This window comes from Peromyscus maniculatus, chromosome 6 (genome assembly GCF_049852395.1).
Source record: "Peromyscus maniculatus bairdii isolate BWxNUB_F1_BW_parent chromosome 6, HU_Pman_BW_mat_3.1, whole genome shotgun sequence".
Taxonomy (NCBI): Eukaryota; Metazoa; Chordata; class Mammalia; order Rodentia; family Cricetidae; genus Peromyscus; species Peromyscus maniculatus.
This window is the reverse complement of record NC_134857.1, coordinates 11782096-11795219: the sequence shown is the minus strand read 5'-3', so window position 1 is coordinate 11795219 and position 13124 is coordinate 11782096. Positions and strand designations below refer to the sequence as shown.

The 13124-nt window shown below is 43.8% G+C and overlaps 2 protein-coding genes across 4 annotated transcripts in view; one reads left to right on the top strand and one right to left on the bottom strand.

The window, feature by feature from the left end:
* LOC121830097 (uncharacterized) overlaps nt 1-619 on the bottom strand; it is a 35186-nt gene extending 34567 nt beyond the window's left edge. For all 3 annotated transcript variants that reach the window (XM_076573948.1, XM_076573951.1, XM_076573949.1), the window contains exon 1: nt 315-619. The gene's annotated coding sequence lies outside the window, so the exon portion shown is untranslated. The remainder of the gene's footprint in view (nt 1-314) is intronic.
* Nucleotides 620-662: 43 nt separating this feature from the next.
* Nucleotides 663-13124, top strand: part of Slc2a2 (solute carrier family 2 member 2) — a 35748-nt gene continuing 23286 nt past the window's right edge. The window contains exons 1-3 of the mRNA XM_006971166.4: nt 663-791; nt 7014-7106; nt 9627-9892. Of these exons, the coding sequence (XP_006971228.1) occupies nt 777-791; nt 7014-7106; nt 9627-9892 (374 nt within the window). The 5' untranslated portion in view covers nt 663-776. The remainder of the gene's footprint in view (nt 792-7013; nt 7107-9626; nt 9893-13124) is intronic.

Below are 13124 nucleotides of genomic sequence, written 5' to 3'. Positions count from 1 at the left end.
TCCTCTTATGGTGGCAGTGCTGACATTACAGATGTGTGCCACATCTGGTTCTGCAATCACATATTGAAACACACTGAATTAATAATAATAGAAAATGTGTCGCCATCATCTATCGAGAGCTTACTTTGTGCCAAACACATACATGTTATCTCCTTTAACCCCCTCAACAGAACAAAGTGTGTGCATGTTTATCTCCTTTTTATCAGGTCAAAAAACAAACAACAATACAAACCTAAAGTGAAGAAAAGTCACAGTGACTCCCTTTCTTAAGGTCACCCTCAGTAAAATACTGTGACTCAAACCCGAGCACACGCCTCTCCACAGCTCACTCAGGTGACTGATGTCTCCACAGTCTTCAGCCACAAAGCCGTCTCTGCAGCACAAGCCCACGGTACTGGTTCTCTGCAGAGCACACTGCACACACCTGCCCTTGTCTTCCCACAACACAGCGTATCTCAGCTTCTGCGGAACACCCCACGGGCTGCTCCTTTGCCACACTTATCAGCCCTTAACATGTGCCTGCCTCTGTGACTTATACCTACTCTCATTTCTTTCCCAGGGAACAGAGACACTCAAGCCACAGGTCACCGAGGTAAAGGGCATATTGATTGGCGTCTCATCAATACTCTCTAACCTTGGTGAAGGTTAGAACTCAACTCTGCTTGCTCCTCCTCCTCCTACAATGTATAACCAGGCAGCTGAGGACTCTGGCTGGTCAGCTACTCACCCACATTCAGTACAGGACCTGGGATTAAGAGGACAACTCCACACACACAATGTCAGGAGACAAGGTAAAGCAACCTTGGGTTCCTTTGATTTAGTTTTGAGGAGACTGGGAATCTGTTCAAGTGAGCATATAAAACTGTGGGTGACCCTGGATGCAGTTAGCACAGCTCCAAGCTACCTCTTTACTTGGCCAGTTACTAATCCACTCAGCTGCTAAGCAAACCCGAGTTCTTATTCAGTAATCGGAGTTTTAAGGATATTTGCTGGTTAGTCTGCATAACTTTCCCAAGGGCCACTGTATAGCCTGACACTGGAGAAATGTGCTACCACCCCCAAGCCTGTGGCAAGTTTACCGGAACCTAACCTTGAAGTAGATCTGGAATGTTCAAAAATGCCCATGTAGGAAAGGCAAAGGGAAAGACTGTTCTAGATTAAGAGATCGAGAGCTGACGGCACTGTTGTGGGTGACCTCAGACCACGAGAAGAAAAGACCTGATGGAGCACACTCTGGAGAATCTGGCTTTGGGCTGACTTAGCTGACATTGGCACACTCTATTATATCCCTGGGTGAGAATATCTCTATCAGAAAGGAAGAGGTCTTTGTTCTTAAGGAAAGTACTTGTTGAAGTCATCAGGAATGAGGTGACACAGGTAATCTGCAGCTTATTTTAAATGGTTCAACAATACAGATTATGAAATAAATGTGGTGAATGTTAGGTAATCACCGGTAAGCAAAGGGAAGGCCATGGGGTTTTCATTTCTCTGGTATTTCAACATCTCTGTAGATAGTCCTTTTCCAAATAAAACCTTCAAAAGGATATGTTATTCTCCGTGTCTACAAGCTCTCTCAAACTCCTGCATACGATAATAGAAGTTGATAAATCTGTACCCCTGTTAAGAGTGGGACCCTTACATACTGACCTGAGCATTGCTTCATGAATGACACCAGGTGCTGTGAAACTAGCCAGGCTTGGATGTGGACTCTAATGCTATGTGTGCTGCTGAAACTCAGATTAAATCAACTGAGCATTGAGTTTTCTATCTTATGATAAAATGATGATTCTTGGGGCCTGATATGAACTATCTAGGCTTTGTTTTGGGAATCTGTGAACGAAGCAATCTCTTCAGAGTTTGAGAGTAAGTAAAGGAAGGCTTAGAGGGCAGATGTTTAGATATCAGTTATGCATGTGTACAGTGCACATTTAAAGAGTGGTCCTGGGTTCATGATTCTGTGAGTGCTGTAACTCAGGATGGAGCTATGGTAGGCAGAACTACAATGATGATGCGTGGGTGAATATTAAATTAGTAACTACAGGGATGGTGCGCAGATTCAGCAAACATGATAAGGCAGCATCCATATACCTAATGTCTAGAAGATGTTGTCAAAGGGGCGTCCCAGAGCCGAACTTCGGGCTTTGGTAAATTCCTCCGGAAATTCCTCCGGTGCTTTAGAGACTAAGCTGTAAGAACGTTGGTTCGTCAAGGAACTGCCTGAGAACAGAACACAGAGCTGTACAGACTGACATAAAGAGAGGGCTTTTCAGTTTTGTCAACCACTGGAAGTTAAAGGATGACCAGAAATGGTGGCTCCGGAGAGTTAGTGTCAGTCTGGACATACCCACAATGCACAGACGATCAGACAAGGGGCATGGTCTGTGAGTCCTCCTCTTCTTCCGTTAGTAAGTGGAGGTATCAGACGAACATCTGTCACTTTGTAAATTCCTTTCAGTCTGAAAATTCTATGGTATGAGAAATATTTGGTCTTTTTCAAAATTGGATGCAAAAATCACCTTTGGCTTGGCTTTTGGAAGCATGTGGAGGCAAATCATACATTTTCCCCTTCCTTGTCAATCGATAGTTGCTGCTTTCGGAAAATCTGCTTTCTTATTTAACAGTGGAAGTTTAAATGTTCTGCACTAGGATATCTGCCATAGACTAATTGTGGTCAGGCACAACCCTCTTAACGCTCCCTGAGCATGGCTTCCACAGTGCACAGCTGAGATCCTGTCTGCTTTTCATGTTGTTTTTGGATATTGTTAGTGAGGTATGAAAAGTTGGTAGATGGTTGCTTCATAGACGCAATCCATGAAATGTGGTGATATGGATAGAAAGGCATTTGCTGTGTGCCCTCCCTCCACTTAAAGGGGAGCACATTATCGATCTTCATTTTTACAATAATCCTGTCCAAGGCTCCTCCTGAGCACAGCCACAGCATGCCAGCCTCATAATCCCACCCATTACCTGTCATTACAGCCATTTCCAAGGTAGAGAAACTGAGGCACAGGGATACTATAGAACCCCTTTCTAAGTTTTCTGACTTTCACAACTACTTGTCTATGCCAATATATGACATATGACTTCTAAGCCACAAAATAAATACCACATTTTGTTTCAGGTTAAAGTTCAACTACTTCCATATTAAGTTTAAAAAATTTATTTATTTTGGTGTGTGTGTGTGTGTGTGTGTGTGTGTGTGTGTGTGTGTGTGTGTGTATGGATGCACACACTCCTGTCACAGTGCACAGGTGGAGGTCAGAAGACAACTTTCGGGAGTCAGTTCTCACTTTCCAGCACGTGGGTCCCAGGCATTTAACTCACAAGCTGGCCAGTACCTACCTGCAGACACCGAGCCGGCTCGCTGGCCCCATGCTGAGCTGTTCTTCCATGTTTATCTGCCGTGCGTTTTAAATTGAACATGGGAACTCATTTCTCTAACCAAAATGCATTAAACCCCAAATACAATTGATCTTTAAAATGTTTCCAGCTTATCATGCCATGGCCTGTGAAGAAGTTTAGAGAAAAGACTTGAAGATTTCCCTTCCCTTGCCTTCCGTACAAGTTACTTCCATTTCCACATTTCCTTGAGTGTGAGATGATGACTACCTGCAGGGTCTTTGAGAGAACAGGCAAACCCTTTAGGAACCCAAATTGTGGACTGAGTGAGAACCCCTCTGAGTCCTCACTATTTGTCTTAGCTCTATACAGATGCCATGCCAATCTCTTTGCCATTAGAATGGGTGGATGCAGGGAGGTGGGATTGTTTGTGCTTAGTAATTTTCACAAAATTTCCCTGTCATAAACAAAACTTTTCCAGACTATATATACCTAGATAACTTGGATGGATATAGTATCTACTAAGGGCCTTGAGATGGAGAGATAGTCTTGGCTTACTCAGAGGTGTTAAATCTAATATTATACATTCCTGAAAGTGAAGAATTTGTCAGGATCTGAGAGATGCAATCTGACATGGATATGACCTGTCATCATTGGCTGTAAAGACGGAGGAAGAGCATGCTAGCCTCTGCAACTGAGAGGCCCCCAATTTATAGCCAGCAAGAAACCTCAGGGTTGTACCACCACAAGGAAGTGAATTCTACCATCAACTCAAATTTTCTTCTCCAGTCTCAAAGGGAACATAGCCTGCTAACATATTGATTTTAGCCTGTAGAGACTCAGACCAGACCTCTAACCCGAAGACCTGTAAGATAAATTAGGTTGTATTGTTTCAGCCACTGGGTTGCTAGGAATTTTTTATAGCATCAGTGAAAAATGAATGGTGGGAATAAATGAGATAATCCATATAAAGGAGCAAGTGGGCATGCAGGAAGCATCCTCAGCTCTGGGCTCTGAAGTTGTGTTTATGTGATGGAGAGGATGTCAGAGCCCTCCCAATGCACCTGGTTCCTCGCTGCTGCTGATAACTATTTTCTGTAAACAAAAAGAAATCCTAATCCTTGGGAACAGCTTGAGAGGGGAGATGACTTGAGGATAAACCATTCACCCAGCAAATGGAATCCCATCCTAGATTTTAATTTTTTGAGTTCCAGATGTCTTACTACATTTTAGAAAGTCATTCAAAACCTTGCATAAGTCTATACATTATAAGCCATATAGTAAGTATGTGTGTATGCATATTTTAAATATTACTTGCTTGTGTATAAGATATTCTTATGTATAAATATGTATATATTCTTTGTAATAAATATATAATACATGTGATGTACATGAATATATGTATGTGTCTTCAGAGGAGAGAGACAGACAGACAGACATCTTTGCATCTCCTGCTGTCCTTTCAGGACAAAGTTGCTGACAGTGGCCTCCACAATGGCCGACTACAGCTATAAAAAGAAGGGAACTGTGGAAATCTACAGACTGCACACACCCAAATGAGATTCCAATCCAACAGAAGGACTTGGGGTGCTCTAGAAGCTACACAGATCCTAAGCCCCAGAATAGAGTCTTGTTTCAGAGTCACTGGGCTGGAGAACTTCTAGGGTCCCTAGAAAGGTCCGTGAGACTTTGTTGATGACTGAGCTGGAGTTTTATTAGAGAATCAGGGTCCTGGATAATTATTTATTCTTCATGCTGGAGTGCAGAGATTTACAATCTTACAATTCAGACAAAAACCGAAGATGCTATAAGGGAAATAGGCAGAGTCACTTAAGGATAAAAAAAGAAAAAAACAACAAGGAACCAAAATCCATGCCGATGTGACCCATTCATCCACCCAACATAATGCCTGTGCTGCCTGGTTGAAACTTTAAATTATATGATAACACATACAATGTTTCCCTATAAAATACCTAACAGCATGGATTTTAAAAATATTCCTTTTACCTCTACTTCTCCAGTCTTACAGTCTTCTCAAAAGAGTCACTTTTGTATTTATTCTTCAATGAAGCATTGTATGTACAAGTCCAATACTATTCGTGTCTACGTCCTTTTCAGAGCATTAGTGAGCTAAGGCTGTAGCTTACAGGTGGAGTTTCCCAGCATGCAGAAGGCACCAGGCCTGACTCACAGCACTGTGAAGCATCAATGAATCAATCATGTGACAAATCATTCAGTGAGGTTTACAATTTCATTTACCATTTAAAACAAGCCGAGCTGAGTTTGGTGGCCCACTCCTTTAATCCCAGCACTCTGGAGGCAGAGGCAGGTGGATGTCTGTGAGTCTGAGGCCAGCCTGGTCTACATTATGTGTTCCAGGCTATCCAGGGCTACAAAGTAAGACTCTGTCTCTAAACAAAAACAAACAACAAAAGCCAGTGTATTTGGTCACATTATTCTTTTGAGTTGCTGCATAGCATGTTGAGTGTATCTGATGTGTATCATGATGTGACTGAATCTGTTTGGCATTCTTGTTGAATGACAGTTCTTTCTACAAGCTGCTGTTCTAAGCACCCTGACCTGTGAATCTGCATGCATGATTCCTGTCAGCTGACTGGATAAGTAACTAATTGTGAGTTGAATGCTCTGCAGTTTTAGGGTAACTTAACTCACACCTCCATGCTCAGCCTCATGAAAATTCTGAAAAGCACTCTTGCCTGGATACAGGTACAGATCATGATAACCAGGATGACTCTGAGTGAGTCCTAGGGTGTTTCTGCACAGTGGAAATGTCTGGAAAGCTCCCATCTCTACTGATGCTACCGCAGGACCATTGTTCTGAGCTGGCAGTTCTTTTTCCCTTCAGCAGCAATTCTAATTCTCAGTTCTGACTTTGAATCTTGAAAAGATATTGATGTGGGGCTGGGGATTAAGCTCAGTTGGTGAAGCGTTTGCCTAACGTGAACAAAGCGTGGGCCTGCCCCTAGCAGCCCACACGCAGGGTATGGTGGTGCTTACCTGTAATTCTAGTTCTCTGGAGGGGAGGTCACGGAGACCAGACATTCAACATCAGCCTCAACTGCAAACCAGGGGGTTCAAAACCTGCCTGGCCCATGGTTTCCACCTCTCCTCTCTGTCCCTCTCTCCTCCCCTGTCGTGTGTGTGTGTGTGTGTGTGTGTGTGTGTGTGTGTGTGTGTGTGTATACACATGCACGTGTGTATAAGACACAAAGAAAAGGGCTGGAGAGATGGCTCAGCGGTTAAGAGCACTGGCTGTTCTTCCAGAGGACCTGGGTTCAATTCCCAGCACCCACATGGCAGTTTACAACTGCTTGTAACTCTACCTCCCAGGGATCCGACATCGACAGACATACATGCAGACAAATAGCAATGCACATAAACTAAACAAATCATTTTTTTAAAAAAAGACACAAAGAGAATGTTGAGTTTGTACCCTGGAACAGCTATCCTGCTGTGTTTTTTCTTTTGACTTTCAGCTTTAGCAATAGGAGACAATGGTGAACAGCGTTCACACTCTCCTAGACTAACACCTGCCCTGTGAGCACCGGGCTGCTGTGGTTGGCTGTGGGAGGGGAAGAAGCAGAGCCTGGGGGAGTCCATGTGGCGGTCAGGGGCAGGAACTGCTGCTTCCCAGCTTTGTTTTTCATCCTCAGATCACAGGGACGTTGGCTTTCACTGTCTTCACTGCCGTGCTCGGTTCCTTCCAGTTTGGCTATGACATCGGGGTGATCAACGCACCTCAGGACGTAAGTGAAACAACGCAGTTCTTTGGGGGCAAGTCCTGTCGGTTCTTCCTGCCCAGAGTATCATATGTTCCTCACACACTAAGATAAACTGTCCACGTGAGAGACATGGGGTGAGCCTGCCTGGCCAGGTACAATGTGCATTGGTTCACAGCTGGTATTTTGGCCTTGACTCCTGGGTTAACAACCCTGAGTCAAAAAGAGCAGTGCACAACTTTTTATCTCTGACACTGCTGTTCTCTGAGCTCAGAGAAAATGCTAACTTAATGCCTCCTGTTCAGGAGGTCGAAAGGCAAGAATGCCTTGCAGCATTCGGTCACAGCTGTCCCCTAGGCATGAATGAAAAACACCAGGGAACCAGGCGGAATGACAGAAGGATGTGTCCATTCAATGCACAATAACATGCACCAATATTTGCATCAGGCTTTCCACCACCAGATTATCCCAACCTTTGACTCATTTCTGTGGCAGATTAGAAACTTTAGGGGCCAAACACTAAAAAGATAGCTGTCCTTCCCTCTCCTTGTCTCACACAGACCTTCAGCACAAAAACTACAAACATTAGCTCGGTAGTCAAGAGGTTCAAAGAGTTTGGATCTTCTTCACTGTGAATGGAGAAAGGACGTGGCACTTTGTAAGGAAACATGTCAGAGAATTCCTACTGTTTCTGGGTGCATTCTGTGTATCTTTCTCTGTTATGCAGTAGGTCCTCAGAAAGACCTCACTCTTCCCAGATGCCACAGCCCTTTAGTTAGGGGACTGTGCCACGTCCTTGAGCTCCAACTCAGACTGGGAGAGAATATACCTAGGGAAGGGATGCAATGAGGAAAGCGCAGGGTGTGTGGAGTGCTCTGAATACATCCATCACATTTCATCATTTTATCTGCTTTTCTTACAGTTCTGAGAAAAGTGTAAGACACCACAGGCTGTGAACACTGGAGTGTGTGCAGACCAGTCCGACACGGACTGCTGCTCAGCTCCTAGGGCTGAGAGATGGTTCTTCATTAAGAGCACATCATCCTTAGCATGTCAATCCTCTTGTTCTGGCTTCCAAAGAATAATGCTGGAGCGAGGGGAGGGGATGGGGCGGGCAGGAGACTAGAATCACATATTTTTCTGTGGATGATGAAAGAATGTGCTGATTTGTTCAGCCTCCTAAGATCCAGGCCAATCTAGAAATCCTTCCTTTCTGGAAGTCCTTTTCACATCCCTACTAAAACCATCCTCTCTAGTCTTACCAGAGAGAATAGACTGAGATATCCCCTCCTTCAATCTAAGCCTTAGCCAGAGCTGAAAACACAGACCCCTACCGGCATTTTCTACCAGTTGAAGAACATTTGAAGGTATTTTTAAGACACAGTTTTTCATGAGCATAAAAATTACACTTGCCCACTGCAGAAAATAGAAGATAAAATCACCTGCAATTATTTCTATTCCATATATTAAACTGCTAAGAACATTTTGTGTAATTCCTTCAACCTTTTCCCATGCCCGCTATCTCTACAGGAGAGCCATCTATGAGAGCGACCTTGCACAGAGGATGGCGAATCTCCCTGTGGCTCAGCTTGTTTTACAAACAGGACTTTATTCATAACTGGGAAGAGGGAGCAGCAATGGTCCAGATCCTCGTTGGAGAGGAACTACCCAGCTTATGGGGGCTGAACAGGGATGAATCAGTGCTGAGAAGGATGGTGTGGAGGGGGAAAGGCTGCGATGCATCTTCATGGCTACAGCAGCCATATAAAATATGGCTAGAAATTTAGCATTGAGGACTCTTTCTTTTGGGAAATACTGACCTCTCTGAGGACCCATAAGAGAAGTCTTTATACTTTCTCAGTTCTATCTAAGCTGTTTTTATCTCAAAATTTCATCAACTCTAGACTTGACCATTTGAATCTATTTGCATTAACTTTTAGGAAGTCTGTGACTAAATTTATAGCTCACTCTACCAAGGATATAACACCAGGTGCTAGAATTTTATATAGTTCTAACTTTAGTTTTTACTCTGAGCTTTGCCAGTAGTTTTTTTTCCTTTTATATTACTATTAAATCCTTTGTGTAATACTAACACTCATATAAAAATCTGTCTTCTCTACTTAAAGAATATCTTCAATGTAAGTACTTGTCAACATAAAAGCCAAGACCTCTGGCAGATATTAAAAAGCAGAGGCTACCCATTAGTGAGCCTTTTCTTTCAGCCCCCTTGCCCAGCTGGGGGCAGAAGCTATCATGCCACAAAGCCAAGCCCTTGCGGCCATCAACCTACAGCAGAACGTACTTCGGGAGCTGCTTCCGGGTACTCTATACTTACTTCCGGCGCCTCCTCCCACCCTGCTCCATTGCCTGTGTTCGTCACCTCTTTTTTACAGGACATGACCAACTACAAATCAGTCTACCCATCTCTGTATTGTACAGCTCACACAATTAGGCCGCCCTGTTTGAACACCTAACAGACGTTTAAAGGGACGTCATAGGCTATCTGTGCAATGCTGAAGTCATGGACGGCTTTCCCTGTTTCCTCAGGTCATAATATCCCATTACCGACATGTTTTGGGTATTGCGGTGGATGACCGAACAGCTACCAGTAACGATGCTGTCAACAGCACAGACTTCCCACTCATAGTCACGCCAGCACCTGAGACCACACCCCCCTGGGCTGAAGATGAAGAGGAGGCTGCAAGATCTGCCACCCTCATCACTATGTTCTGGTCTCTCTCTGTGTCCAGCTTCGCAGTGGGTGGAATGGTTGCCTCATTCTTTGGTGGGTGGCTAGGGGACAGGCTTGGAAGGTGAGTTTTATAAATTAATGTAAACACAGCTTTAATATTTTGTTATTGCTTTTTATAGAGAGACACCATCTTCCCATTTGTGGGACAGTGTTAGAGTGGTTTTCAACTTAGAATCCTGTGAGCTAGGTCACTGTTGGCCAAATCAATAGAAAATGTTGTTGCAGTCAGCTAGTAAATCCTGGTCACTGTGGAAGGGTTTGCAGAAAAAGTGAATCTGATGTGTGTTTCTAGAGACTTTGTTCCTCTGGCTTTGTAAGTTTTAAAACCTGTGAGGAAAGTGCCACCAAATTACACCAGGTCTCAAACATTGTTTTCATTTGTAAACTAAAAATTGACACTTGTATTAGTCAGTCCGATGGTCACCTTCACATCCTGACAAGTCGCCACACCCTGGGCACAGGGCTTCTACTTCCTGCTGCCATTCCTGCTAAGCTCCCAAAGCTCCACCAGAGATCACAGTAATAGAGCTTCCCAGCTCCAGGTCCTATTGCACGCTTTGAGGAGAGCCATGGCTCAGTGGCTAAGAGGCAAGACTGTGCTTGCAGTGAGCCCGAATTTGGTTGCCAGCACCCTCTCTACCTGTACCTCTAGCTACAGGTGACCCAGTTCACATTCACACCTGCACACACCCACCCCCAAGACGCATACACACATACTCAAAATTCAAAACAACTTTAAAAAACTACATCAGTGGAGTCAGTTCCTTCATACGCTTGCTAAGAGGTATACCAAAGTTGGGGCTTCTGGTAAGTTAGAACAGCAAGTTATTGTTTTTTACATTGATTTCCTGTTAATTGAATCCAATTTTGTGTGTTAATTACCTTTTATTTTCACAATAGAATTAACACATGCCAAACAGGGAAAGTTCAGAAAATGAAAAAAAAAAATTGAAAAGGAAAGAGGTAATTTGGTAATTAATTAGCTTAATAATTCTGGGTTTGATTCATTTCATCTTTCCATTTCCTAACATAAACTGTTGCTTTGGAGGCACTAATTAAAATACCGATACTTTCTCTACTGAAATTGTATAAAACACAAGAAACAGTAAAAATGTAGAAACTGACTATTCACGAAGGAAACTCCTTTTCGAGTACACAGTAAAGTTCAGGTTATTGTAATATCCTCAGTTAAGAAAACTCCTGCTTTATATGTGATCTCCCAGAGGTCTGCCTGCCTTGGCTCCCTACCCCGGCTACTAAATAATTTTAAATTATTTAAGTTTTAAGCGTGTATTAATTATACACAGTAGTGGGTCTCGTTATAACATTTCCATACATGTACACCATGTATTTTATCATGTTTACACCCCCTCTGCTTTCATCTCCTCTCCTTTCTTTTCCTTTATTCCTTTCTTTTTCTTTCTTAGTGAATGAGTTTAATTAATGACTTACACAAGCATGGAGGAGGGGCTGTTTGCGGGAGCGTGGGCATCCAACGGTTGTTAGACCACGGAAAATAACCTTTCCCCTTCTTCCAGCAAGCATTTGCTGTCTATAGACCTTGGGGAGGGCAGAGGCCTCAGGGGACCCTTGCTCCAGCAGGACTGACTGCTGACTGGCCCAATCTTCTATTTTTGTCTTACCCTGCCTGACAGAATAGATGCTATCAGCTGGTAACAACTTCTTAGGGTAAATAAACCACCATTAGCTTTGTGCATCCTCTTTCCTCGCAAAGACAAAAAGCATTTCCTGGCAGTCTGCGCCAAGAGCCACCCTAACGGGGTCCCTGCACTGCAGCCCCAGGGCTAGCCAGCGCTGGAACACTGCCTGCTCTTAAGGTAGTCCAGGATTTCCTTACACCCTCTGGCCACTGTGATGAATTATCACCAGCCTAGTGACCCAAACAACACGAATTAATTTTCTTTCAGTTTGAGGGTCAGAACTCCAGCATTCATTATATTTGACAAATGCCAAAAGGTTAGCAGTGCTGATTCCTTCTGGAGACTCTAAGGAGCAAATCCCTGCCTCGTCCTCTCTAGTTAATACCATCCCCCTAATTCCTTGCTCATGGCCCCCTCCCATCTTTGAAAGTCCCATAGTCTTTACAAAAACATCTTAAAATTCTGTCCCTTTAACACATCAGTCTCTTTAAAAATCCCAAATCTCTTTTAAAAGTTTGAAATCTCTCACCTGTGGGCTCCTGTAAAAAATCAAAATTAAGATAAATACTTCCTTACTTCAGGAGTTAAGAGTGATAACCTGAACAAAGCAAAAGCAAACTCCAACTATACAAATAACTGCATGCCCAGTGTCTGGGACTCACTCACCACCTTCTGGGCTCCTCCAAACAGTGGCTTGGGTCACTTCTCTGACTCCACCCTCTGCAGCACACACAGCTTACTCTAAGCTCAGGCAGGCTCCACTCTACTGCTGCTACTGTTCTTGGCAGTCATCCCGTGGTACTTGGCATCTACAAAATGCTGGGCATTTATGCCACAACTGGGCTGCACTTTCACCAATAGGCCCTCCTAGGTTCTCTTTGTACTGCCAAGCCTCAACTTCTCTGCATGACCCATTCATCCCTGGGTCTTCAGCTGCCACTATGGCTGCACCTTCACCAATGGTGTCTGTCTCCTGGCCTTTCAGTGCCAAGCCTCAGCTGCTTTCCATGGCCCCTTCATGCCTTCAAAACCAAAACCACCTGGATGACTCTTAGACTACCAAGTTGAGCTGCCAGCATGAGTTACAACAGTGGCCACTGTCTTTGGGTTTCTTTTGCTGTAAAGAGACACCATGACCATGGCAACTCTTACAAAGGAAAACATTTAATTTAGGTGGCTCGGTTACAGTTCAAAGGTTCAGTCCATTATCATCATGGTGGGACATGGCAGCACGCAGTCAGACATGGTGCTGGAGAGGTAGCTGAGTGTCCTATATCTTGGCAACAGAAAATGGTCTGTCTCACTGGGCATGGCTTGAGCATTATGTGAGACCTCAAAGCCGGCCTCCACAGTGACACATTTCCTCCAACAAGACCACACCTACTCCAAAAAGGCCACATCTCCTAATAATGCCACTCCCTTTGGTGGCCATTTTCTTTCAAACCACCACATTCCACTCTCAGGCCCCCAAAGGCTTGTAGTCATATCATAATGCCCAATGCATTCTGTCCAACTTCAAAAGTCCCCAAAGTTTATCATAGTCCCAAACTAATTTAAAAGTCTGAAGTTCAAAGTCTCTCTGAGATTCATGCAATCTCTTAACTGTAATCCCCTGTAAAATCAAAAGCAAAA